Consider the following 27,803-nt stretch of genomic DNA (forward strand, 5'->3'; position numbering starts at 1 on the left):
AGGAGGAGGAGCTGGCGCTTAAGGGGCGGGGCTACATGCCAGGGGAGGGGCTTCCGCTTAGGGGTGGGGCTACATGTTAGAGGAGGGGCGGAGCAAGATGCCGGGGGCGGGCCTACGACGCTAGGGGGCGTGGCGAGTGTTGCCGAATTGCTGCGGGGTGCTGGGTTCGGACCCGCTCTTCTTTACAATACAATGGCTGCGAAGCGGACACTGAAAAGGAGGGGCGCTGAGGGGCGCTCAGGAATGCAAAAACACAGATTTTTTTTTGGAGGGGAGGCGTTCAAAGGCGCTGGAGCCCACCAATGGCTTGTTTCCGTTCCCTGCACCGTCCCCTGCGCAAGCGGAGCGACGGGTCTCGCGCGGCCATTGGCTCGGGCTAGGGGCGGGTCCGGAAGTTGTGTGCGGCGGAACCTTTTTCCTCCGCGCTCCAGGTTGCGCGGGGGAGGGCGCATCCCTGTGGCGCGTTTCCGGGCCCCCCACTTCCTGGGCATGCGGCGCGGCGAGCTGAGTTTTTAAACAGCCATGGCCCCGCCGGTCTGGCGCCAGCAGACCCTGAAGCGGTGTCTGGACGAGCTCGGGAAAAACACCAGCCGGCCGGAGAGCTTCCTCACGTGAGTGCGCGGGGCCCGGGCTCGGGATCGGGCGCAGGTCTCCGGGGGGCGCGGGCTGCAGGCCCCTGTCAACTTCTGCAGCAGAGGGGAGCTAACGGGAAGCGTAGGTCTCTTTCCCCGAAATTTCAGGCCGTTTCCGCCCCCTTAGCCTATCAACATTTCAGTCGTGTGCACTTTTATGTATTAAGGTGTCTCATCAGCACGATTGTCCAGATGCTTGGGGACCCCGGAATCTATACTAAAAACGGACATTTCCTTCAAATCTGATTTTGCACGAGACCGGGGCCTGAGTTCCCCCTTTACTTTAAGAGTAATTATTACCAGACTGACGAATCTCAGAGCGAAGACAGGAGGGGTGGGGGGTGGAAAGAGATTAACCAAAGACCTTATGTGTGTACATGGGTATGCCATGGTCACAGACAATATTAACGGGGAAGGGGCGGGACGGGGGGGGGGCGGATGCGAGGTGGAGCGGGTCACTGCGGAGGGGGGAAAGGTGACGTCTGTAATACTTTAAACGATAAAGGTAAATGTTTTGAAAGATCTTAAATTCTTCCCCTGCTCCCGTGCTAGGATTCAAGAACAGTTGGCGTCGAGCTTCACTTCCTTAACGAAAGTTCTTTATGACTTTAACAAAACCCTAGAGAGCGGCAGGGTCCGAGGAAGCCCTTTGCAGAAACTGGTGATAAAGAGTTTTGACGACGAGCAGATTTGGCAGCAGCTGGAGCTGCAGAATGAGCCGGCGTTGCAGTACTTCGAGGACGCGGTCAGCGAGGCCATTGAAGACGAAGACCTCAGCCTCCTCCCGGAGGAGGAAGAGCAGGAGGGTGAAGAGGATGGCTCAGAGATGGAGGCCGAGGGCCAGGAGTGCCTAGAACAAGATGTGGAGGAGGAGGAAGAGGAGGAGGAGGAGGAGGAGGAGGGGGATGGGTCAGACCTGAGCGGTGATGATCCCAAAAGAGAGGAGACAACCAAACACCCCGAGTTCAGCGACGAGGATTCCGACCTTGACTTTGATATCGGCAAGCTGGAACGGCAGAGCAAGGTGCAGAGCAAGAAGGTGCCCAAGAAGCCCAGGGAGACGTCCATAGTGGATGACAAGTTCTTCAAGCTCTCTGAGATGGAGAGCTTTCTAGAAGCCGTGGAAAAAGAAGAGGGGCGAAAAGAGGGGGACGAGGATGAAGAGATTGACCTGTTTGAAGACATCGATTCCGACGGAGATGACGGGGGACTGTTTGGAAGTCAGAAGCCTAAGGTAACGAACGTGCTGGGAGAGGAGAGAGAGTACCTTCTACCCCCTCAAATGCAATGCCTCTAGATCGGCTCCAGGAAATTGAGGGAAAGTTAAAGCAGAGCCACCGCTGCCTTGTCATAGGCCACTGTCGCTCAGTAGCCACAAGGGCACCGGTTAGTGATGTTGGGCGCTTTCCCTCAAGCGTGTATTTCCCCCAGGCACCGCAACTAATGGCGACAGGAAGGCATCTGTGTACTTCATCAGGCAGGGATGTGTTGGGAATAATAGCAGTTAGAAGACGAAGAGAGAGGAATATTGCATCAAGGATTCCTCTTAGTTTGCTATGGTCTAGTTACCGTGGTTGCCAAACTGCAGCTCGCAAGCCGCATGTGGCTCTCTGGCCCCTTGAGTGTGGCTCCTCCCCAAAACACCACGGCCTGGGCGAGTCTGTGTTGAAGAAGTGGCGTTAGAAGAAGTTTAAGTTTAAAAAATGTGGCTCTCCAGAGAGATGTCAATCATTGTCCTGTTGATATTTGCCTCTGTTGACTGATGCGTTTGCCAGCCATTGGGCTAGTGGCTCTTAGGGTTTCTTGGCAGTGTTGCTAGCTGGCCAGTTTTCCATAGACGTTTCTTAATATGCTCACATAAGCGCGGTGTAATACACCCCCCGTCCTTCATGAACAGTGTCTCTGTTTCAGTCGGGTAAAAGTTCCAGAAACCTGAAGTACAAAGACTTCTTTGACCCGGTGGAAAGTGATGGAGACACGGCGGCCGTTCCCGACGAGGACCTGGACTCCGAGGCGGAAGAGGGGGGGCCCGCTGGCCAGGAAGGCGAGGAGAGCCTCTCGGACACGTGAGTGTGTCCGTGACCCTTTCACGCAGGCCGGGCGAGGCCTGCTCACAGCCTCACGGGCCTGAGGAGCCAGGTTCTCAGAGATCACTCGGCCTCCAGGTAGCCAGAGGCAGGCCTCCTAAAGGGGCGTTGGAGCCCTGCTGGCGTAGCTCAGTGGGTGAGCATTGACCTATGAACCAGGAGGTCACAGCTCCATTCCCGTTCAATTCCCGGTCAGGGCACAGGCCCAGGTTACAGGCTCGGTCCCCAGTATGGTGTGTGCAGGAGGCAGCCAATCGATGATTCTCTCTCATCATTGATGTTTCTGTCTCTTTCTCTCCCTCCCTTCCTCTCTGAAATCAATAAAACTATATTTAAAAATAAAAAGGGGGGAGGGTGTTAAAATTCACCTAATGAGGGTCAATGAAACCTTTAGTGCAAGGAGCTTTGAGTTGGTTTATGTGCCAATGAAGGTAAACTGTTGTTATTTGTGCGAGTTACCAATGATAGATTGATGCGTAATTTTTTTCCTTTTTTTTTTTTTCCCCCCGTTAACCCTCACCTGAGGATATTTTTCCTGTTGAGTTTTTTTTAGAGAGAATGTGAAGGAGGGAAGGAAGGAGGAGAGAGAGAGAACCATTGATTGGCTGCCTCCCACCTGCACTCCCATCTGGATCAGAGATGGAACCCGCAGGCTGGCGCTCTGACCACTGAGCTAGGGCTAATTTATTCTCTGTGCTGGACACCTTTTGTCCTATGTCTCCTGAGTAATTCCTTCTGTCCTTCCTTCGTAGCGGAATGCTTTTAGAAGGCCTGGATATTTAGTCGAGTTAGGTGGGATGTAGAAGGAAACTTGCATCGTCAGAAAACGTGTTTCTCTTTTGTTTCCCTAATGAGAAGGGGTGTTTTTCCTCCGATAAGTGTTTGGGTTCCGCAGGGACGAAGAGGACGACCTTGAGGAAGCGGAAGACGATAAACCGCGGAAAGGAACCTCAAAGAGAGTGACGTTCGCCCTGCCCGAGGACGAGGGGTCTGGAGACGAGGAGGCCACCGCAGACACACGCGTCTTCAGCGCTCGGGAGGATCCAGCTGAAGTGAAGTCCTCCTTTGAAAAAAGACAGGCGAAGGTAATCCATGGGGATGGGAGGGATTTGTCGGGTGCTTTCCTGAATCGAACTTGCAGGATGCTAACCGATCTACTGTCTCTCTTGGTGGAATGCTGAGTTATCCTTTAAAAACAAAACAAAAAAACACATCTCGCTACTCCGTAGAGCTCCCTCCACAGAGACGCCACCTGCCCAGCAGAGAACTTGTGAGAATGGCTGAGGCTCCCGCCCCCGGCCCAGTGAAGGCCCCGCCATAAAGCCCGTGGCATCGCCTTCCTGACGAGCCGGCCCGCGAACTGCTTTTTCGCGCGCGCGCGGCCTCGTGCTCTCTTGCTCCTCTGAGAGCCCCGGGGACAGCTGTGTTGAATGCTATCTCACACCCACCTCCCAGCGCCGGTGAAACGGGTGCCCAGGCCTGCTGGCTCCAGGAGATAAGCCGCCCCGGGGAGGGGAGGAGCCGGGCTTCCGTTAGCGGGCTGGGTCCCCTCGCCGTCTTCTGGAAGCCAGCGATGGCTTGGGTGGCGGTGCAGGGCCCGAGGGTCCGGCTCCGTCAGGCACCGGTGCTGTCATGGAAACGTGACTGCCTCTTGGAATGCTCTGATCACGAACGTCGTCGCCGGTGGCTCTTGAATTAGAGGCTGTGACTATCGAGCCCGGAAATGCCCCCGCTGCTTCTGGGGGTTTGGAGTTTCACAGGCTTGGTGTCTCGGTTCAGGGAGGAAAATCGGGGGGGGGGGTAGTTATTGCAGCTCCCCACCCGCCACAGGGCAGGAATGGGACGTCCCGCTGCCAGGAGCCACGCCGTTCTTTCCCGCTCTTAAACATAGCAGTTCTTTCTTTCACTGATTTTTTACGGAGAGAGAGAGAGTCAGAAACATCGACGAGAGAGAGTCATCGATCAGCCGCCTCTTGCACACACACCCCCCTACTGGGGATGCGCCCGCAACCAAGGCACATGCCCCCGACCGGAATCGAACCCGGGACCCTTGAGTCCGCAGGCCGACGCTCCATCCACTGAGCCAAACCTGTTTCAGCAAAAAATAGCAGTTCTTTTACTCAAGTATGCGTGCAGTTTTGTTCCCTGAGTGTGGGATAACCTGGCCTCTCTCTCTGTCTCTCTCTCTGTCTCTCTCTGTCTCTGTCTCTCTCTGTCTCTGTCTGTCTCTCTCTCTATCTCTCTCTGTCTCTGTCTCTCTCTCTCTCTGTCTCTCTCTCTGTCTCTGTCTCTGTCTCTCTCTCTGTCTCTCTCTGTCTCTCCTTCTCCTCGCTGTCTCTGTCCTGTTCCTCTCTCTCTATCTCTCTCTTATCTCTCTCTGTCCTCTTGTCCTCTCTCGCTCCTCTGGCTGTCTCTCTCTGTCTCTCTCCTCTCTGTCTCTCTCTCTCTGGTCTCTGTCTCTCTCTGTCTCTCGCTCATCCTCTCTCATCTGTCTCTTCTGGCTCTCCCTCTCGGCTCTCTGTCCTGTCTCTCTGTCTCTTTCTCTCTCCACTCCATCCCTCCCTCTCTACTCTCTCTCTCTCCTCCCTCTCCTTTCTCTCTCCTCTCTCCTCTCTCTCTTCTCTTCTCTCTCTCAGCTTTCCATCTCTGTCTCAGATGGATGAGAAGATCGCGGCGCTGGAGAAGGAGCTGCTGGAGAAGAAGCCGTGGCAGCTGCAGGGGGAGGTGACAGCGCAGAGGCGCCCGGAGAACAGTCTGCTGGAGGAGACCCTGCACTTCGACCACGCTGTCCGCATGGGTGCGCGCCCGCCTGGTCCGGGAGGGGGTCCCCCGAACTCCCATCCCCAACCGGCTCCCGGTGTGGGTGCCGCTGGCCGACCCCCGGCCCGGGCGACAGCCCCCTGACGGCCCCTGTCCCTCCAGCACCGGTGATCACCGAGGAGACCACCCTGCAGCTGGAAGACCTCATCAAGCAGCGGATCCTAGACCAGGTCTGTCCTTGACCGCGGGCGGCATTCTAGGAACGGCCGGCGTGCTGTGGGCGTCGGAATCGCCCTGTTTTCCTGGAAATTCTGTGTCGGTTGCTCATGGAAAGGCCCTAAGTCTGTGGTGTGAGAAATATTGATTTCAGGGAGATAGAGGGAGAGGGAGAGAGAGAAACATCAATGATGAGAGAGAATCATTGATCGGCTGCCTCCTGCACGCCCCCTACTGGGGATCGAGCTTGCAACCCAAGCATGTGCCCTTGACCAGAATCGAACCCGGGACCTTTCGGTCTGAAGGCTGATGTTCTATCCACCAAACAGAAGCAGCTAGGGCTGGGCACAGTATCCGATGTGGCACACGTGAAAATCCTAGCCAGGAGCTTTTGCTGCAGAATTGGCCTTTTGTCCGCTCGGAACAGCCCGTGAGCGTGTGCCGTGGTAACGAACGAGAGGCAGCTTTAGGGTCTGTCCCGGCTGAGGGACACGAACCCGCGATGGGGAAGCGGAATGAGTGGGGGGCCGGGAGGAAGGCGCGCTGAAACGGGAGCGAGCGGGGTGCTGGGCGGGGCCTCTGCCTCCCGGAGACTCCTCTGTGCGCCAGCGGAGACTCCTCTGTGCGCCAGCGGACCCTGCGGGGCGGCTGTTCCTTCCTTTGGCCACAGGCTGCTGGCGGGGGCGGCGGGGCGGGGCGGTGAGCGAGCCAGCCCGGGGGAAGGAGACCTGTGAGTGCGCGTGTCCTCCCTGCCCGCCCCAGGCCTGGGATGACGTCGTCCGGAAGGAGAAGCCCAAGGAGGAGGCATTCGAATACAAGAAGCGGCTGACGCTGGACCACGAGAAGAGCAAGCTGAGCCTCGCGGAGATCTACGAGCAGGAGTTCGTCAGACTCAGCCAGGTGAGCCCCGCGGACGCAGAGCTGGTGGGGAGAGGGTGGGAGGCCAGTTCTGTGGCGGCCGAGGTCCATGAAACAGAAACCGGGAGCGCCCGGTGCCCTGGCCTCAGGGTGAGGCCGAGCAAGCTCGGGGCGGTGGGTCACCATGTTCCCACTGCCGGGAGCGCGGTCTTGTTCACAGGGGGCACCTGGCACTTCCCCGCTGGTGATCACTTCTCCCGCCGTGTTACCGCGGTGGCTTTGGAGAGGAGGGGAGGAGGAGAGAGAGACAGCCATGATGAGAGAATCATGGATCGGCCGCCTCCTGCGCGCCCTACGCTGGGGATCGAACCTGCAGCCTGGGCAGGGGCCTGGGGGCACTGTCCGGTGGCACCCCTTCGGCCGCTGAGTCTGATGTCGTTCATCCTCTTTTCTCAGCAAAAGACAGAAGAGGAAGAAAACCCGGAGCACGTGGAGATCCAGAAGATGATGGATTCCCTCTTCCTGAAGCTGGACGCCCTCTCCAACTTCCACTTCATCCCCAAACCGGTGCGCGCCCGCCACGCCGTGTCCGCGGGCCGTGTGGTCACGGCCTCTACGAGTCTGGCTTTAGGAGCTGGAGAACGAGAATACGTATTAAGTAGTTTATTTTGACTCATTTGTTCCAGTGAACATTTTCCCTTTGTATATTTTTCCATATATTTCTTTTTTATTTCCTGCATTTTTTAATTGATTTCAAAGAGAGGAAAGGAGAGACAGAAACAACAATGATGAGAGAGAATCACGGATCGGCTGCCTCCTGCACGCCCCCCCCCTGGGGATCGAGCCCGCATCCCGGGCCTGTGTCCCGACCGGGAATCGAACCGTGACCTCCTGGGTCATGGGTCAACTCCCACACACACCGGCCGGGCTCCAGATATTCCTTCCCGTGAGCTCCCCGCTTCCCTGCCCCAACCCAGGGGCAGGTGCTATTACAGAAATCACAGGTCCTGCCGAACGGCAGGAAAGGCCGATGAGAGAGCTGGTGTGTGAGTCCGGCAGAGTGTCCCACAGACGGGCAGGACGGGGGGCCCGGGCACTGCTGAGACGAGGCCTGCGAGTGCTCACAGCTCACGCTTTAAATAACCTCCCGAGAGTGCGGGCTGCCTCACCCCTAACCCTCTCTTCCAGCCTGTCCCCGAGATTAAAGTTGTGTCCAACCTGCCGGCCATCACCATGGAGGAGGTGGCCCCCGTGAGCGCCAGCGACGCAGCTCTCCTGGCCCCGGAGGAGGTGAAGGTAAGGAGCGGGGGGCGTGCAGGCGGCCCGCCGTGTGCTGTCCTCCTCCTGGAGCGTGTAGTTCTTTTCCTGACGTACGTCAGCAGTTCCCAAGGATAACCGAGTTAATAACGATGTTATAATGGTACTTGATACTCGAACACCAGACTCCCACGATGGCTGTTATTACGGTTTACACGTCTGAGACCCGCTACACAAGCTGTGACGAGTAGCCAACGTCAGTACCTTGTTCTGGTCCCAGCAGGGCCCGGTTTCAAACAAACGGCACCTGTTGCGTAAACACTGAGGGGCCAGATGGTGATGACCTCTGAACGCACAGTAATCCGGCCCCGCGGTGTGCATCCTATAGAACAAAAGGCTGATATGCCGATTGTCCCCTCGACCAGGAGTCTGACCAGCAGGCAGGCCGCTGGACCCCATCCATGTCCCCTCCCGCTGGCCAAGCCGGCTGGACCCCACCCATGTACAAATTCATGCACCGGGCCTCTAACACACACACACACACACACACACACACGGAGTGGCCAGATTTCTGTGCGTTCAGAGATCGTTATACTCTGGCTACTCAGTGTGTACCAGCAATCTCTTAACGTCAGCAGTTCCCCCGTTTCACCCATCGAGGGCCCATCGGGAACGGGTCGGGGCGAGGACATGAGACTTGCGTGTCGGTAGAGGTTGGCCGGGCCAAGCGCAGGCAGTCGCCGCCGGTGGGCGCTGGTGCTCGTCCTGGCGCAGTGAGATCTGCCCCCCGCCGGCCCCGCACGGCCCTGCCCCTCGCTGGCCGGGCTGGCGGCGGAGGAGAGCCGGGAGGAGAGCCGGGCGGCTGGGCGCCCCCCGGGACCTCCCGTCAGACCGCAGCCTGGCACCTGGGCAGGCCCCGCGCTCCGGCTGGGGCCCCGTGCTGGCGGCCGGCTGACTAACACGCTGGCGGTTCCTTTAAAAGGAGAAGAACAAAGCCGGAGACGTCAAAACCGCTGCCGAGAAGACAGCCACAGACAAGAAGCGGGAGCGGAGGAAGCGGAAGCTCAGGAAGCACCTGCGGATCCGGGAGAAGGAGCGGCGGCGGCGGCTGCAGGAGCGGGACGGCGCGGACACGGCCGGCAGGCTCAGCGCGGGCGCGGCCGCCGCGCGGCTCCGGGGGCTGGCCCGGGCCGGCAAGGCCACCCTGCTGCAGGTGAGCCACGGCGGGCCCCACCCCCACTCCTCCCCGCACTCCCCCTCCTCACGGCACTCCCCCTCCTCCCCGCACTCCCCCTCCTCACGGCACTCCCCCTCCTCCCCTTCCCTCCTCCCCGCACTCCCCCTCCTCACGGCACTCCCCCTCCTCCCCGCACTCCCCCTCCTCCCCTTCCCTCCTCACAGCACTCCCCCTCCTCCCCGCACTCCCCCTCCTCCCCCCCCCTCCTCACAGCACTCCCCCTCCTCCCCTTCCCTCCTCACAGCACTCCCCCTCCTCCCGGCACTCCCCCTCCTCCCCTTCCCTCCTCACAGCACTCCCCTCCTCCCGCCTCCCCTCCTCCCGCACTCCCCCTCCTCACCGCACTCCCCCTCCTCCCCTTCCCTCCCCTCCTCACAGCACTCCCCCTCCTCCCCTTCCCTCCTCACAGCACTCCCCCTCCTCCCCTTCCCTCCTCACGGCTCTCCCCCCCCTCACAGCACCCCCCTCCTCACGGCATCCCCTCCTCACAGCACTCCCCTCCTCACGGCACACCCCCCTCATCACACACTCCCCCCCCTCCCCTTCCTCCGCACGGCTCCCCCCTCCCCCTTCCCCCTCAACAGCACTCCCCAGCCTCACAGCCGCCCCCTCCTCCCCTTCCCTCCTCCCCGCACTCCCCCTCCTCACGGCTCTCCCCCTCCTCCCCTTCCCTCCTCACAGCACCCCCGCTCCTCACGGCACTCCCCCTCCTCCCCGCCACTCCCCCTCCTCACGGCACTCCCCCCTCCTCCCCGCACTCCCCCTCCTCAAGCACTCCCCCTCCTCACTTCCACTCCCCCTCCCCCCCGCACCCCCCTCCTCACAGCACTCCCCTCCCACGGCACGCCCCCCTCCTCCCCACACCCCCCTACTCACAGCACTCCCCTCCCACAGCACGCCCCTCCTCACAGCACTCCCCCTACTCACTGCACTCCACTCCTCACAGCACTCCTCCCTCTCCTCACGCACTCCCCCTCCTCCCCTTCCTCCTCACGGCTCTCCCCCTCCTCCCCTCCCCTCCTCCCCGCACTCCCCCTCCTCACGGCACTCCCCCTCCTCACAGCACTCCCCCTCCTCACGGCACTCCCCCTCCTCCCCTTCCCTCCTCACGGCACTCCCCCTCCTCCCCTTCCCTCCTCACGGCACTCCCCCTCCTCCCCTTCCCTCCTCACAGCACTCCCCCTCCTCCCCTTCCCTCCTCACGGCACTCCCCCTCCTCCCCGCACTCCCGCTCCTCACGGCACTCCCCCTCCTCCCCGCACTCCCCCTCCTCCCCTTCCCTCCTCACAGCACTCCCCCTCCTCCCCTTCCCTCCTCACGGCTCTCCCCCTCCTCCCCTTCCCTCCTCACGGCATTCCCCCTCCTCCCCGCACTCCCCCTCCTCCCCGCACTCCCCCCTCCTCACGGCACTCCCCCTCCTCCCCTTCCCTCCTCACAGCTCTCCCCCTCCTCCCCTTCCCTCCTCACGGCACTCCCCCTCCTCCCCTTCCCTCCTCACAGCACTCCCCCTCCTCACAGCACTCCCCCTCCTCCCCTTCCCTCCTCACAGCACTCCCCCTCCTCACAGCACTCCCCCTCCTCCCCTTCCCTCCTCACGGCACTCCCCCTCCTCCCCGCACTCCCCCTCCTCCCCGCACTCCCCCTCCTCACGGCACTCCCCCTCCTCACGGCACTCCCCCTCCTCACGGCACTCCCCCTCCTCACAGCACTCCCCCTCCTCACAGCACTCTCCCTCCTCCCCTTCCCTCCTCACAGCACTCCCCCTCCTCCCCTTCCCTCCTCACAGCACTCCCCCTCCTCACGGCACTCCCCCTCCTCCCCTTCCCTCCTCACGGCACTCCCCCTCCTCCCCTTCCTCCTCACAGCACTCCCCTCCTCACAGCACTCTCCTCCTCCTCCCTTCCCTCCTCACGGCACTCCCCCTCCTCCCCTTCCCTCCTCACAGCACTCCCCCTCCTCCCCTTCCCTCCTCACAGCACTCCCCCTCCTCACAGCACTCCCCCTCCTCCCCTTCCCTCCTCACAGCACTCCCCCTCCTCCCCTTCCCTCCTCACGGCACTCCCCCTCCTCACAGCACTCCCCCTCCTCCCCTTCCCTCCTCACAGCACTCCCACTCCTCCCCTTCCCTCCTCACAGCACTCCCCCTCCTCCCGCTTCCTTCCTCACAGCACTGCCCCTCCTCCTGCTTCCCTCCTCACAGCACTCCCCCTCCTCCCCTTCCCTCCTCACAGCACTCCCCCTCCTCCCCTTCCCTCCTCACAGCACTCCCCCTCCTCACAGCACTCCCCCTCCTCCCCGCACTCCCACTCCTCCCCTTCCCTCCTCAAAGCACTCCCCCTCCTCACGGCACTCCCCCTCCTCCCCGCACTCCCCCTCCTCCCCTTCCCTCCTCACGGCACTCCCCCTCCTCCCCTTCCCTCCTCACAGCACTCCCCCTCCTCCCCTTCCCTCCTCACGGCTCTCCCCCTCCTCCCCTTCCCTCCTCACAGCACTCCCCCTCCTCCCCTTCCCTCCTCCCCGCACTCCCCCTCCTCACGGCACTCCCCCCTCCTCACAGCACTCCCCCTCCTCACAGCACTCCCCCTCCTCCCCTTCCCTCCTCACGGCACTCCCCCTCCTCCCCTTCCCTCCTCACGGCTCTCCCCCTCCTCCCCTTCCCTCCTCACGGCTCTCCCCCTCCTCCCCTTCCCTCCTCACGGCACTCCCCCTCCTCCCCTTCCCTCCTCACAGCACTCCCCCTCCTCCCCTTCCCTCCTCACAGCACTCCCCCTCCTCACGGCACTCCCCCTCCTCACAGCACTCCCCCTCCTCCCCTTCCCTCCTCACAGCACTCCCCCTCCTCCCCTTCCCTCCTCACAGCACTCCCCCTCCTCACAGCACTCCCCCTCCTCACAGCACTCCCCCTCCTCCCCTTCCCTCCTACGGCACTCCCCTCTCCCCTTCCCTCCTCACAGCACTCCCCCTCCTCACAGCACTCCCCTCCTCACAAAGCACTCCCCCTCTCCCACAGCACTCCCCCTCTCCTACAAAAAGCACTCCCCCCCCTCGCCCCTTCCATCCTCACAGCCACGCCCCCTCCTCACAGCACTCCCCCCTCCTCACAGCACCCCCGCCTCACAGCACTCCCCCTCCTCCCACGTCCTCCTCACAGCACTCCCCAGCCCCCCTTCCCTCCTCACGGCACTCCCCCTCTCCTCACAGCACTCCCCCTCTCCTCACAGCACTCCCATCTCCCCTTCCCTCCTCCGGCACTCCCCTCCTCACAAGACTCCCCCTCCTCCACAGCACTCCCCCTCTCATCACACGCACTCCCCCTCCTCCCTCCCTCCTCACAGCACTCCCCCCTCCTCACAGCACTCCCCCTCTCCTCCCAGCACTCCCCCCCCTCCCCTTCCCTCTCACAGCACTCCCCCTCCTCACAGCACTCCCCCTCTCCTCACAGCACTCCCCCTCCTCCCCTTCCCTCCTCACAGCACTCCCCCTCCTCACAGCACTCCCCCTCTCCTCACAGCACTCCCCCTCCTCCCCTTCCCTCCTCACAGCACTCCCCCTCCTCACAGCACTCCCCCTCCTCCCCTTCCCTCCTCACGGCACTCCCCTCCTCACAGCACTCCCCTCCTCACAGCACTCCCCCTCCTCCCCTTCCCTCCTCACGGCACTCCCCCTCCTCCCCTTCCCTCCTCACAGCACTCCCCCTCCTCACAGCACTCCCCCTCCTCCCCTTCCCTCCTCACGGCACTCCCCCTCCTCCCCTTCCCTCCTCAAAGGCACTCCCCCTCCTCCCCCTTCCCTCCTCACGGCACTCCCCCTCCTCCCCTTCCTCCTCACAGCTCTCCCACTCCTCACAGCACTCTCCCTCCTCCCCTTCCTCTCCTCACAGCACTCCCCCTCCTCACGCACTCTCCCTCCTCCCCGTCCCTCCTCACAGCACTCCCCCTCTCCCCTTCCCTCCTCACAGCACTCCCCCTCCTCACGGCACTCCCCCCTCCTCCCCTTCCCTCCCCCCTACGGCACTCCCCCTCCTCCCCTTCCCTCCTCACAGCACTCCCCCTCCTCACAGCACTCCCCCTCCTCCCCTTCCCTCCTCACGGCACTCCCCCTCCTCCCCTTCCCTCCTCACAGCACTCCCCCTCCTCCCCTTCCCTCCTCACAGCACTCCCCCTCCTCACGGCACTCCCCCTCCTCCCCTTCCCTCCTCACAGCACTCCCCCTCCTCACAGCACTCTCCCTCCTCCCCTTCCCTCCTCACGGCACTCCCCCTCCTCCCCTTCCCTCCTCACAGCACTCCCCCTCCTCACAGCACTCCCCCTCCTCCCCTTCCCTCCTCACGGCACTCCCCCTCCTCCCCTTCCCTCCTCACAGCACTCCCCCTCCTCACAGCACTCTCCCTCCTCCCCTTCCCTCCTCACGGCACTCCCCCTCCTCACAGCACTCCCCCTCCTCCCGCTTCCCTCCTCACAGTACTCCCCCTCCTCCTCACAGCACTCCCCCTCCTCCCCTTCCCTCCTCACAGCACTCCCCCTCCTCCCCTTTCCTCCTCACGACTCTCCCCCTCCTCCCCTTCCCTCCTCACGGCACTCCCCCTCCTCCCCTTCCCTCCTCACAGCACTCCCCCTCCTCACAGCACTCTCCCTCCTCCCCTTCCCTCCTCACGGCACTCCCCCTCCTCCCCTTCCCTCCTCACAGCACTCCCCCCTCCTCACAGCACTCTCCCTCCTCCCCTTCCCTCCTCACGGCACTCCCCCTCCTCACAGCACTCCCCCTCCTCCCGCTTCCCTCCTCACAGCACTCCCCCTCCTCCTCACAGCACTCCCCCTCCTCCCCTTCCCTCCTCACAGCACTCCCCCTCCTCCCCTTCCCTCCTCACGACTCTCCCCCTCCTCCCCTTCCCTCCTCACGGCACTCCCCCTCCTCCCGCTTCCCTCCTCACAGCACTCCCCCTCCTCCCCTTCCCTCCTCACAGCACTCCCCCTCCTCCCGCTTCCCTCCTCACAGCACTCCCCCTCCTCCCCTTCCCTCCTCACAGCACTCCCCCCCTCCTCACAGCACTCCCCCTCCTCCCGCTTCCCTCCTCACGACACTCCCCCTCCTCCCGCTTCCCTCCTCACGGCACTCCCCCCCACTCCCGATTCCCTCCTCACGGCACTCCCCCTCCTCCCCTTCCCTCCTCACAGCACTCCCCCTCCTCCCCTTCCCTCCTCACAGCACTCCCCCTCCTCCCCTTCCCTCCTCACAGCACTCCCCCTCCTCCCCTTCCCTCCTCACAGCACTCCCCCTCCTCCCCTTCCCTTCTCACGGCTCTCCCCCTCCTCCCGCTTCCCTCCTCACAGCACTCCCCCCTCCTCACAGCACTCCCCCCTCCTCACGGCACTCCCCCTCCTCCCCTTCCCTCCTCACAGCACTCCCCCCCTCCTCACGGCACTCCCCCTCCTCCCGCTTCCCTCCGGCTTCAGGAGCGCCGAGCAGCGGCGAATGCACAGACTCTCTGTGCTGACCAGATGAATGTTTCCCAAGTTCGCCTACTCCTTTTGCTCTTTCTATATATATTTTTTGTCCTCACCCGAGGATTTTTCCCATTGATTTTTAGAGTGGGCGAGAGGGAGGGAGAGAGGGAGGGAGAGGAAAAGGGAGAGGGACATCGGTGTGAGAGAGACATTCGTGGACTGGTGGCCTCCCATCGGGCCCGGGGATCAAACCTGCCGCCCAGGCACAGGCTTTGGGCAGCTGTTCCTGGCCCTTCAGGGCGGGGCTGACACCAACCACCGCGCACACCAGCCAGGGATGTGTTTGTACCGTGGCAGGAGGTGGTTCGCCGAGAGCACGCTTTGTACGTGAGCACGTGTTGTCTGTAATTGCAGGACGAAGGCAAAGACAAAGCCTTGAAGTCCTCTCAGGCCTTCTTTACGAAGTTACAAGATCAAGTGAAAATGCAAATCAGCGACGCAAAGAAGACAGAGAAGAAAAAGAAGACAGGACAGGACCTTTCTGTCCACAAACTGAAGCTGTGATAGGTCTGGACTCTCACGTACGTAGGGTGTAAGTTTATGTGCAGCCAGCGTTCTGTTTCATCAATAAAGCGTTTTGAGAACTTTGCTCGGCCCGGGCGGCAGATGTTTGAGAATTCCCGGTGTGAAGAGAAATCCCAGACTGCCTTTGGAAAGCAGGAGGCAGCCAGTCCTACTTTTCTATCCCTCTCCCTTCCTCTCTGTAAAAAATCAATAAGACATATTTTTTAAAAAATAAAAAAATAAACTTTCTTTTTTTTAACATATTTTATTAATTTTTCACAGAGAGGAAGGGAGAGGGATAGAGAGCTAGAAACATCGATGAGAGAGAAACATCAACCAGCTGCCTCCTGCACACCCCCTACAGGGGATGTGCCCACAACCAATGCACGTGCTCTTGACGGGAATCAAACCCGGGACCATTCAGTCTGCAGACCGACGCTCTATCCACTAAGCCAAACTGGTTTCGGCAAAAAATAAACTTTCTTAAGCCCAGTAAGCATAATGGCAAGTGCACATATGTGGATGGATATATATGCGATTTGATAAGGATTCTATTTTGAATAACAATCTTCAAAACTTCATGTCATATAAGTACAACCAATGGACACAAAACTCTGGGGAGGGAGGGTATGTATGGGGGTGGGCATTGGTATATGTACAAAAATAATTTAATAAAAAAATATATTTAAAAAAAAACTTCGTCATATTTTCTGAAGGCGTTGACATCACACATATTTGAAAACGTCGAGTTTAATGCCAAAAAACGTCCAGTTTAATGTCAAAAAAAGGGAGCATTTGCAGGGAGTTTTAGTTCATCATTAATAGCGGCATCTATGGGGGGGGGAAATCCCCGTTATTAGTCCATATACCTGCGAACACCACTTTTGTGATGTTATGTCGCCGTCTTGTGGACACATCGGGTATTGCACCGTTTAAACTTTTTTTTTTTTTTTCTCCCCAGCCATCCAAAAGCAAAAGAACAGTAAAGTGATAAGTATAGCACAGAGGTCTCTCTTCTCGAGCAATCTGACATTACCCGTTTGATACCCCGTGACCCCGCACACGTTTTAATTTTCTCCCAAATAGCAGGGGCGATTTCCCGTAAACCAGGGCCTCCTGCACAACCACCCGCGTCGGGGGTTCCCTCTGATGCGTGTCTGCCCTCCAGTCCTCTGATGGGATGGCCATGAGGCCCGTTGTCCCAGGAATGCCCTCGGCAGGCGGCCAGAGACCCCGCCGACACCCCCTTCCCTGAGAGGCGCACTTTGCATGGAGTCTTCGCCTCTCCCGGCCCCCCTCCTGGAACCTGTCACAGACTGGAGCGCTTTAACGCTTTACTGAAGCGGCGGATACTAATGTCTGGAATCGGGAACCCTCCAGGCTGCAGAGACGCCCCCCGGGAGGCCACCAGAACAGGGCACAGAGCCGAGGCGCCCCGGACCTCCGAACCCCAAGAGATGGGGAGCTGGGGGGACCCCCCTCCTCAGGGGTGGATCAAACCCATGCAAATGCAGCGGGAGCGCTAAGTTAAGGCGGTGCTCACCCTGAGTTAACAGAGTTAACAGCCCGCAGCCAAGCAGTCTTTCTCTCCGGGCACAGCGATTGCACCTGGCTGCGCCCCTGCAGTGTGGCTCAGTGGTTGAGCTTCCATCTATGAACCGGGAGGTGGTGCAGTTCCATTCCCGGGCAGGGCACGTGCCAGGCTGTGGGCTCCATCCCCAGAGTGGGGTGTGCATGTAGCAGCCAATGGATGGTTTTCTCTAATCTTTCCTATGTCTCTGTCTCTCTCTCTCCCTCTCCCTTCCCCTCTGAGATACATAACATATTGAAGAAAAACATTTTTTTCTTAAAGCCCGGTAAGCAAAATGGCATGTGCACTTATGTGGATATATATGCAATTTGATACTTATGCTATTTAGAATAAACAATCTTCAAAACTTCATGTCATATTTTCTGAAGGCGTTAACATCATAGATATTTTAAGGCCTAAAAACGTCGAGTTTAATGCCAAGAAAGGAAGCATTTGCATGGAGTTTTAGTTCATCATTAATAACCGCAATTATGGGGGGGAAAAAATCCCCGTAATTAATCGATATACCTGGTAACACTGCTTTTGGGATGTTGTGTCGCCGTCTTGTGGACACATTTGGTATTGCATCGTGTTTTTTTCCCCCCAGCCGTCCCAAAGCAAAACTACAGTAAAGTGACAAGTATAGCAAAGAGGCCTCTCTTCACGAGCAATCTGAAATTACCTGTGACCCCGCAAACGTTTTAATTTCTTTTTCTCCCAAATAGCAGGGGCAATTTTCTGTAAACCAGGGCCTTCTCCTGCACAACCACACGCATCTGGGGTTCTCTCTGATGCGTGTCTGCCCTCCAGTCCTCTGACGGGATTGCAATGTGGCCCGTTGTCCCAGGAATGCTCTTGACAGGGGGTCAGAGACCCCGCCGACACCCCGTTCCCTTGAGAGGCGCTCTTTGCATGGAGTCTTCGCCTCTCCCGGCCCCCCTCCTGGAACCTGACACAGACCGGAGCGCTTTAACACTTTCTTGAACTAGCGGATACTAATGTCTGGAATTTAGGACCCTACAGGCTCCACAGACGATCCCCGAGATCCAAGCAGAATCGGAGAACGTAGCCAAAGGGCCCTGGATCTCCAAACTGCAAGAGAATTGGATCCAGGCTCCTCCTTTGCTCAGGCCTGGACGCCCAAGAGCGGGCTCTTTAAGCTGGCCTCAGCAATAAACGTTGCTTAGCGACAGGCGCAAAGCACGCTGGGAAATGTAGTAGCAGTGGACCCGGTGTACGCCCGGAAGTGCGTCACGCGTTAGTCGAGACGAACGCCGGGAAGTGTGGCCGCGTAGCCACGTTGCATCCCGGGAGGTGCGTCTTGCGTCTGTGCTCTGCATTCTGGGAAATGCGTCATGCGTCAGACGCGAAGCACGCCGGGAAGTGTGGCAGCATCACCGCGTTGCATGCCGGGAGGTGCGTCTTGCGTCGGTCCTGTGGCATGTCGGGAAGTGTGTCTTCCGTCAGTCGAAAGGTACGCCGGGAAGTGTGGCAGCGTTGCCACGTTGCGTGCCACGTTGCGTGGCATGCTGGGAAGTGAGTCAGTCTTTGGTGGAGAGGTACTACCGGAAGTATGGCTGTTGGGAGGCGGGACAAGAAGGGAGGCGCGTCTGGGTGAGCGCGGGGCACGCCGGGAAGTGTGTCTGGGCCGCAGAGGGGACTGTGTGTCGGGAGGCCCGGCCGCGGCGGGATGGCGGAGCGGACGGCGGAGCGGATGGAGCGGGCGGCGCGGTGCACAGCGCCGTGCGGGGCCGCGAGCCGGGCCTGCTTGGTTAGCGCGGGCAGCGGGCGGCCTCGGGGGCCCCGCGGTGAGCGGGCTGCGCCGGGCGGTCCCGGGCGCGTCCGGCCGGCGGGGCGGAGGGACCATCCCGCGGGCTCCTGGCCCGGCCGGCGGCTTGGGGACGGGACTGGGGTCGCTCCCGGCCCGGACCCGTGGGCCGTGTCCGGTTCGGCCTCGGGGCGCCGGGTCTCGGTCTGATCCGCTCGGGCGCCGAGCCGGGACTCGGGGTCGTGACCCCAGCACCGAGCGAGCGGCTGGTTCTCAGGAAACACGGTGCGCGATGGCGGCAGAGTGTGGACAGGGCACGTGCTGGTGCTTTGTTTTTTTAGGGGGAGGGGCCGCAATAATGAGAGAGAATCATGAATTGGCCGTCTCCTGCCCGCCCCACACTGGGGATGGAGCCCAGAACCCAGGCCTGTTCCCTGACCAGGAGTTGAGCCATGACCTCCTGGTTCACAGGTGGATGCTCAACCATTTGAGCAGCACCTGCCGGGCCTGGGTAAACACTTGCTGAGTGAATGAATGAACGGCAGCCTGGAGTCAAATGACGGGGCAGTTCTGCTGATGGGCCTCGTGCCTTTCAGTCCTGTCATTCCTCCCGTGGGCTTTCCTCCATCACAGGATATAAAACCCCTGTCATCGGGAATCCGGGTGCCACCTTGGACCAGTTCGATGCCATTGGTTTTCTGACAATGAAATCCGGAAGCTGGTCGGCTTCCCCCTGCTGAGGAGACTGAAGAGCCTCCTGGTGAACAACAACAGGACACGGTGAGTGTCTGCCGGGCTGGCGATCTGGTTCCTGGTGTAATGAAACTTCTCTCGCAGGTAAGAGCTGAACTTGTCCTGGGCTGGCCCAGCAGTTTCCAGCTTTTTTCCTCTCATCTCATGGCCCACCCCATGTCATCAATCAAGTTCTGCAGCACATGGATTCTGACCCCAAAAATAGACTCTTACTGATTTCAGAAAGAAGGGAGAGAGAAAGAGAGAGAAAGATGCGTCACTGATGAGAGAGAATCATGGATCGGCTGCCTCCTGCACGCCGCCCCCCCCCCCCCCACACACACACACACACAAACATACACACTGGGCAGCCCACAACCCGGATATGTGCCCTGACTGGGAATGGAACCGTCACATCCTGGTTCCTAGGTGGATGCTCAAACACTGAGCCACACCGGCCACCTGGGGTTCCTCCTTTTCTTGGTGTCCTTAGTGTGTGAGCCGGAAGAGCCCATGACAGCCTCCGGGAAGTGTGGGTCCCAGCACCATGCTGCTCTCGCTCGCCCTGGGGCCTCGGACCAGGGTCTGCCTTTGTGCCTCTGTCCCTCGGGTTCGGGAGAGCGGCCTCCCAGGTTCTGGCCACTTGGAGTCTGAACTCCTCCAAGGAGGACGGGGTCACATTGTCCGCAGCTTCCCCGTCGCTGACTCGGCTTTTGCTGTGTTGCAGCCCCGTCGGCGAGGCGCTGGACCAGGCCTTGCCCTGCCTCACGGAGCTCGTCCTCACCAACCACAGCCTCCTGGAGCTGGTGAGCCCCAGGGGCGGGTGCCCAGGCGGCGGGAGGCTCCACATCCTGCAGAAGCTGGGGAGGTCCAGGCAGTGCCTCCCACTCCCTCTCCCCTCCTTCCCCCATCCTCCCCATCCCTCTCCTCCGCCTTCGTCTGACTCTGGGAAGCAGCCCGTGATGGGTCCCATCCGCCTGGCATCTGTCTCCCAGGACATGCCCGTCCCCATCCAGTAGGGGACCTGCAGGAGGCAGTGATCCATGATTCTCATCATTGCTGTCTCTCTTCCTCCCAAATCAATACATACGTAATTGTTTTATAATTGCCATTTCCCGCCCCCCCGCCAACAGCCTTGCTGGGGCAGCTGAATTCCCGACTGAGCTGGGCACCTACTCAGAGCTGATCCGATGCGGCCAATGCCACCCCACCCGCAGGACCTCCATCCCTGGTGTGGAGGAGCAGAAGGCAGCCGATTCTCACCGTGGATGTGTATCCCTGTCGCTGAAATCAATAAAAATACGTTGCTTTTCTTTCACAAAGAAACACACTGGCAGCTGTGCCAGCTTGCAGGGCTTCGGGTGGGGACGGCCTGTCAGGTGAGGTGGCAGTGGCAGGAGGAAAGATCCCAGGTTTGATTCCAGTCAAGGGCACATACTTTGGTTCCGGCTACATACCCAGTAGGGGGTGTGCAAGAGGCAGCTGACCAGTGATTCTCTCTCATTGATGTTTCTAACTCTGTGTCCCTATCTCTTCCTCTCTGTAAAAAATCAATAAAATAAAATTAAACAACCTCATGTCATATTTTCTGAGGACATTAACATCGTAGGTATTAAACGCCTAAAAACGTTGAGTAATAACTGCATCTATGGGGGGGAAATTCCCTTTATTCATATACCTGCAAACACCACTTTTGTGGTGTTATGTCGCCGTCTTGTGGACACATCTGGTATTGCACCGTTAATTTATTTTTCCCCCCCAGCCATCCCAAAGCAAAAGTACAGTAAAGTGACAAGAATAGCACAGAGGCCTGTCTTCAGGAGCAATCTGACATTACCCGTGTGTTACCCCGTGACCCCGCACACGTTTTAATTTCTTTTTCTCCCAAATAGCACGGGCGATTTCCCGTAAATCGGGGCCTTCTCCTGCACAACCACCCGCATCCGGGGTTCCCTCTGATGCGTGTCTGCCCTCCAGTCCTCTGATGGGATGGCCATGAGGCCCGTTGTCCCAGGAATGCCCTCGGCAGGCGGCCGGAGACCCCGCCGACACCCCGTTCCCTGAGAGGCGCACTTTGCATGGAGTCTTCGCCTCTCCCAGCCCCCCTCCCGGGACCTGGCACAGACTGGAGCGCTTCAACGCTTTGCTGAAGCGGCGGATACTAATGTCTGGAATCGGGGCCCCTCCAGGCTGCAGAGACGCCCCCCGGAAGGCAACCAGAACAGAGCACGGAGCCGAGGCGCCCCGGACCTCCGAACCCCAAGAGATGGGGAGCTGGGGGACCCCCCTCGGCAGGGGTGGATCAGACCCATGCAAATGCAGTGGGAGCGCTAAGTTAAGGCGGTGCTCACCCTGAGTTAACAGTTAACAGCCCGCAGCCAAGCAGTCTTTCTCTCCGGGCACAGCGATTGCACCTGGCTGCGCCCCTGCAGTGTGGCTCAGTGGTTGAGCTTGGACCTGGGAAGCGGAAGGTCTCAGATCTGATTCCTGGTTCGATGCCCGGGTTGGGGCCGCCACGCCTGGTGTGGGGGTGCAGGAGGCAGCCGATTCTCGCCGTGGATGTGGATCCCCGTCGCTGAAACCAATGAAAAGGGGCTATTTTCTCTCAGAGACAAACGCGGTGGCGGCTGTCCGGCTTGCGGGGCTGCGGGCGGGGCAGGCCTGTCAGGGAGGTGGCAGCGGCAGGAGGCCTGGAAGGAGGCACTCCAGGAGGCAGAGGAGGTGGTGTCTCTCTCGGGAGGGCCCTGTCCTGGGGCCGCCTGACCGTGGCTGCAGGGTCGCAGGCTGGGGGTGAGGGTTGGAGAGCAGAGTCCCTCCCGGAGGACCCGGCGCTTCAGTGCCTGGTAAGTCCGCCTCCGATTCTCAAACAAATGTCCTTTTTGTCTCTGTTCTTTGGAGCTTTGAGTGCAGAGGAGACCGTTAACACCACTGATGCCCTCCGGCCGGTGTGGCTCAGTGGTTGGGCTACGATCTCTGAACCAGGAGGTGGTGCGGTTCCATTCCCGGTCAGGGCACAAGCCAGGCTGTGGGCTCCATCCCCAGAGTGGGGTTTGCATGTAGCAGCCAATGGATGGTTTTCTCTAATCTTTCGTATGTCTCTGTCTCTGTCTCTCTCCCTCTCCCTTCCCGCTGAGATAAATAACATATTGAAGAAAAACATTTTTTTCTTAAAGCCCGGTAAGCAAAATGGCATGTGCACATATGTGGATATATATGCAATTTGGTACTTATGCTATTTAGAATAAACAATCTTCAAAACTTCATGTCACATTTTGAAGGCGTTAACATCATAGATATTTTAATGCCAAAAAACGTCGAGTTTAATGCCAAAAAAAGGAGCATTTGCAGGGAGTTTAGTAATACCTGCATCTATGGGGGGAAAAATCCCCATTATTAGTCCATATACCTGCTAACACCGCTTTTGGGATGTTATGTCGCCGTCTTGTGGACACATCTGGTATTGCACCGCTTAAACTTTTGTGTGCGTTTGTTTTTGCCCAGCCATCCCAAAGCAAAACTACAGTAAAGCGACATGTATAGCACAGAGGCCTCTCTTCACGAGAATTCTGAAATTACCGGTGTGATACCCCGTGACCCCGCACACGTTTTAATTTCTTTTTCTCCCAAAGAGCAGCGGCGATTTCCTGTAAACCAGGGCCTCCTCCTGCAAACCATCCCCTTCGGGGGTTCACTCTGGTTCGTGTCTGCCCTCCAGTCCTCTGACGGGATGGCCCTGTGGCCCGTTGTCCCAGGAATGCCCTCGGCAGGCGGCCAGAGAGCCCGCTGACACCCCCTTCCGGTGAGAGGCGCTCTTTGCGTGGAGTCTTCGCCTCTCCCGGTCCCCCTCCTGGAACCTGTCACAGACTGGAGCGCTTTGACACTTTCTTGAACTGGCAGATACTAATGTCTGGAATTTAGGATCCTACAGGCTCCACAGATGCCCCCGAGAATCCAAGAAGAACGGGAGAACGTAGCCAAAGGGCCCTGGATCTCCAAACCACAAGAGAATTGGATCCCGGCTCCTCCTTTGCTCTGGCCTGGACACCCAAGAGCGGGCTCTTTAAGCTGGCCTCAGCAATAAACGTTGCTTAGCGACGGGCGCAGAGCACGCTGGGAAATGTAGTAGCAGTGGACCCGGTATACGCCCGGAAGTGCGTCACGACTCGGTCGCGATGAACGCCGGGAAGTGTGGCCGAGTGGCCGCGTTGCATGCTGGGAGGTGCGTCTTACGTTGGACGCTCTGCATTCTGGGAAGTGCGTAATGCGTCAGTCGAAAGGTACGCCGGGAAGTGTGACAGTGCCGCTACGTTGCGTGTCAGCAGGTGCGTCTTGCGTCGGTCGCGTGGCATGCTGGGAAGTGTGTCAAGCTTTGGAGGCAAGGTACTACCGGAAGTTCGGGAGGCGGGACTAAAAGGGAGGTGCGTCTAGGTGAACGCGGGGCACGCCGGGCAGTGTGGCAGCGTCGATGCGTAGCATGCCTGGAGGGGCGTCTTGCGTCGGTCCTGTGGCATGCCGGGAAGCGCGTCTTGCGCCAGTCGAAAGACACGCCGGGAAGTGTGGCAGTGTCCCACGTTCCGTGTCAGAAGGTGTGTCTTGCGTCGGTCGCGTGGCATGCTGGGAAGTGCGTCAGGCTTTGGTGAAGAGGTACTACCGGAAGTGCGGCTGTTTGGGAGGAGGGACCAGACGGGAGGCGCGTCTAAGGGAGCGCGGGGCACGCCGGGAAGTGTGTCTGAGGCCGCAGAGGGGACTGTGTGGCGGGAGCCCCGGGCGCCGAGGCCGGAGGAGGAGGCGGCGGGATGGCGGAGCGGACGGCGGAGCGGACGGAGCGGCCGGCGCGGTGCTCAGCGCCGTGCGGGGCCGCGAGCCGGGCCTGCGGGGTGAGCGCGGGCAGCGGGCGGCCTCGGGATCCCGGGTGTGCGGGCTGCAGCTTTCAGTCCTGTCGTTCCTCCCGTGGGCTTTCCTCTGTCACAGGATATAAAACCCCTGTCATCGGGAATCCGGGTGCCACCTTGGACCAGTTCGATGCCATTGGTTTTCTGACAGTGAAATCCGGAAGCTGGACGGCTTCCCCCTGCTGAGGAGACTGAAGAGCCTCCTGGTGAACAACAGCAGGACATGGTGAGTGTCTGCCGGGCCGGCCATCTGGTTCCCGGTGTGAACTTCAACAAGAACCCCACAGAGAAAATAGTGCAAATCTCCCCTTCCGCCCAGTGCCCTGTTATTCCTTCCCCGATGCTCCCTGTGACCGTGCAGGTGAACATCAGTGGCTCGTCCGCTGCTCTGTGCTCGGGGGTTTGTGGGAACGCCCCGGAAGGCCCCGCGTGGACTTGTCTCCCTTGAACTTGACCTTGGCTCTTTGCAGTATTCTCAGGAACCGCCTGTACGTCATTTACAAGGCCCCCCGAGTGCGTGAGCTGGACTTCCAGAAGGTGAAGCTCAAGGTAAGTGTGACTGATCGGGAGTCAGCATCCCCTGGGGGGGTTCAGGTTTGATATTGTTATTGGGGTTTTTAAGTGTCTAAAGGGCTTTGCTGTCGGTTTGTGATGCTAACGTGGGAAAGGAAACGTTAAGGTTGGTGCTTAACCACTGAGCTCGACCGGCAAGGCCCTTGGGGATTTTCTACGGAAACATTGATACAGACAGTATTTCATAGCCGTGGGTTGAAACCGAACACAAGGGGACCCTGTGGACGTGGCCGCTGCGTGTACAGGATGGCTTAGTAGTTGGAACACGGGTGCGAGGCCCAGGTCTTAGCCTCCCAGCTCTGCCCTCAGTGAATTTCTGAGTCCCCACTTAGCCTTGAATCCTCCTCCTCCTTAAACCTGAGGCGGTAGCAGTGCCAACCTCAAAGGCCGTTGGTGTCGTTTTGTTTTGTTATTAATCTCACCCGAGGATATTTTCCCCTTGGTTTTTAGAGAGTGGAAGGGGGAGAGAGAGAGTGAGAAACATTGATGTGAGAGAGACATGGCAATTGGTTGCCTGACCAGGGCCCGGGGTGGGGATGGAGCCTATAACTAAGATCATGCCCTTGACCGGAATTGACCCCAGGATCCTCCACTCCACAAGCTGATGCTCTAGCCACTGAGCCACACCAACCAGGCCTCCAAGGTCTGTGGGAGGACTCAGCAAGGTGCTTACTTGCAGCACTTGGCACCGGGTCTCCCTCGGCGAGTTCAGGATGAGCGCGGGCGGGCTGGGCACGGGGTGTCAAGTGGAAACTCACAGTGGTGCACGCTGCCTGGTTGGCTAGACCAGTGGTTGGCAATCTCATGAGTCCACAAGAGCCAAACGTCAACAGTACAACCGTTGAAATTTCTTTTGAGAGCCCATTTTTTTAAAACTTAAACTTCTTCTGACGCCACATTTTTAACATAGACTCGGCCAGGCCGTGGTATTTTGTGGAAGAGCCACACTCAAGGGGCCAAAGAGCCGCATGTGGCTTGCGAGCCGCAGTTTGCTGACCACGGGGCTAGACTGTGGCCGGGCCCCTAGCGAGGCTGGCAGCTGGAAGGGCCGCTGGAGTTGAAAGCGAGTGAGCCGTTCAGAGACGGTGGTTCCCACGGGGTGTCCCGGGCCCTGGGGGTTGTGAGGCCTGAACCTGGCGATATTTGCTCACGTCTCACTTAAGGAAGTCCTTCGTGAACCAGACGCCTCTGCCATCTTTTCCTTTGGGACGTGATCATCCCTTTCAGTCCCTGCCAGCGACAGCTGGTCCCTGACTGGAGACAGGGGCTGCTGGGCGGGTGCCCTGTCCTGGGCTGGCTATCCAGGGCCTCAGCCGGGCACTCATCCCGAGCAGCTCCGTCCCTGAAACCCTGTGCTCCCCCCCCCCCCGGCTTTGTGTCTCCTCAGGCCCCGGCCACAACGGGGAGGAGAAGGTGGAGGAAGACGCCGTCACACGGCTCCTGAGTGTCTGGGGCCCGGCCGCCGGGGACAAGGTCCTGCCTTGAACGTGGAATGTTGGCGTCAAGCTTCGCCGAAGGCTCCGGCGGCTGCAGTCGTTTCTAATTCACATTCTGAGCTCTCACCGCCTGGTCCTCAGAGCGGAACAGACACCCACTGCCTGCTGCCCGGGCTGTGCGCCCAGTGGTGTGTGTGTGTCTTTAAGCTGGACTAGGCCTCCGCCTGTAAAATGTTTGGATGTTTAAACGTTAATAAAACTGGTGTGAACGGCAGCCGCTGTTTGCTCTCAACTCTTGCTTTCTCCTGCCCAGGCTGGGTGACGGCCCAGGCACGGAGGGAATGACTGGGGTTTCTCAGGTCTGAGCACACCGTGGACACAATGCCTCTTGCCACTGACCAGAGCAAGCCACCAGGGCCACCCCGGATCAGAGGCCCGGAGGTGCGCTCTCCCTCCTTGAGCCCACAGGGAGGGTAGGGCTGTAAAGAAGGACAAACTGGTATGGCTCAGTGGGTAGATTGCCAGCCCTTGGACTGAAGGGGCCTGGGTTCGATTCCAGTCGAGGGCACATAACTCAGTTGTAGGCCGATCCCAACCCAGAATTGGGCGAGTGCAGGAGGCAAGCAATTGATGTTTTTCTTTGTTTCTCCCCCTCCCTGCCTCTTTAAAATCAATGGAGCCCTAGCCGGTTTGGCTCAGTGAGACTAAGGGATCCCAAGTTAGATTCCAGCCAAGGGCCCATGCCCTGGTTGCAGGCTCCATCCCCAGTAGGGGGCATGCAGAAGGCAGCCGATGGATGATTCTGTCTCCCTCTCTCCTCTCTGAAATGAAAAAAATTAAAAAAAAATTAAAAACAATGGGAAGATGTCCTCGGGTGAGGATTAAACAAAAAAGAGGGGCGAGCCTGGGCCAATCACAGTCTCCCTTGGGCAGTGACAGGGATCTGGATGCTACCTTTGTCTGTTTTCGCAAACAGCCCCGGAGCAGCGGTATTGAGCCATCACTCGCTGAAATAACTAAGGTTCTTCTAGGCGAGCGAGGTGACGGCACACTGGTTAAAGGGACCAGCCAGGCTAGACAGGGAACCACAGAACTGCAACATGCTGGGAACGAGAAACCACCACCCTACGGTGACCAGACGTCCCGCTTTTGGCGGGACAGTCCCAATTTTTAACAACTTGTCCCGATTTTTGAAAATCGGGACTTTTTAAAAACGCCACAGGATGCGGGCTGAGTTTGTTAAAGATCGGGACATCTGGTCACCTTACACCACCCATATATGCTGGTAACGACGTGAACCGTATAGAGTAGAGTTGAATAAGCCATCTGTCACACTGCGCACTGTACACTGTAGTCCACAATATAGCACTTCCAGTACTTCGTTCTTGCGGGTGTTTAAAAACACCCTGCAGCCCGAACCAGTTTGGCTCGGTGGATAGAGCGTCGGCCTGCGGACTGAAAGGCTCCAGGTTCGATTCAGGTCAAGGGCATGTGCCTTGGTTGCAGGCACATCCCCGTAGGGGTTGTGCAGGAGGCAGCTGATCAATGTTTCTCTCTCATTGATGTTTCTAACTCTATCCCTCTCTCTTCCTCTCTGTGAAAAATCAATAAAAATATATTTAAAAAAACCACACAAAACACCCTGCAGGCATAAACCAGGGAGTCAGAAGTGCGCTCTCTGGTGGGAGGGAAAGGGTACTGCAGGGTGCGGAACAGGAAGCAGAGCTGTTTGCTGGTGTTTTTATAACCAAACACGACATGGATGCACAGGACATAA

At 59.1% G+C, this 27,803-nt stretch overlaps 1 protein-coding gene, 1 long non-coding RNA gene and 1 pseudogene across 3 annotated transcripts; all 3 read left to right on the forward strand.

Moving 5' to 3' along the window:
* The first annotated feature begins 263 nt into the window (after window positions 1-263).
* Window positions 264-15,267, forward strand: MPHOSPH10 (M-phase phosphoprotein 10). Its single transcript, XM_036434612.2, has 11 exons — window positions 264-611; window positions 1,185-1,866; window positions 2,544-2,698; window positions 3,615-3,804; window positions 5,375-5,516; window positions 5,642-5,709; window positions 6,458-6,595; window positions 7,010-7,120; window positions 7,742-7,849; window positions 8,793-9,023; window positions 14,906-15,267. Exons 1-11 carry the CDS (start codon window positions 523-525, stop codon window positions 15,053-15,055), a joined length of 2,064 nt encoding a protein of 687 aa, XP_036290505.1. The 5' UTR covers window positions 264-522; the 3' UTR covers window positions 15,056-15,267.
* A 3,033-nt stretch (window positions 15,268-18,300) lies between these two features.
* Window positions 18,301-20,597, forward strand: LOC118717032 (annotated as a pseudogene).
* Window positions 20,598-23,829: 3,232 nt separating this feature from the next.
* LOC123651042 lies at window positions 23,830-26,300 on the forward strand. Of its 2 annotated transcripts, XR_006741363.1 has the most exons (4): window positions 23,830-24,002; window positions 24,097-24,243; window positions 24,488-24,566; window positions 25,978-26,300. It is a non-coding gene; the product is annotated as an uncharacterized LOC123651042 (long non-coding RNA). The 2 variants fall into 2 exon arrangements; XR_006741364.1 differs by lacking the exon at window positions 24,488-24,566 and having other exon boundaries at window positions 23,836-24,002.
* The last annotated feature ends 1,503 nt before the right edge of the window (window positions 26,301-27,803 follow it).

The sequence above is a fragment of the Pipistrellus kuhlii genome, unplaced genomic scaffold (assembly GCF_014108245.1).
Source record: "Pipistrellus kuhlii isolate mPipKuh1 unplaced genomic scaffold, mPipKuh1.p scaffold_m20_p_128, whole genome shotgun sequence".
In the NCBI taxonomy this organism is placed as follows: domain Eukaryota; kingdom Metazoa; phylum Chordata; class Mammalia; order Chiroptera; family Vespertilionidae; genus Pipistrellus; species Pipistrellus kuhlii.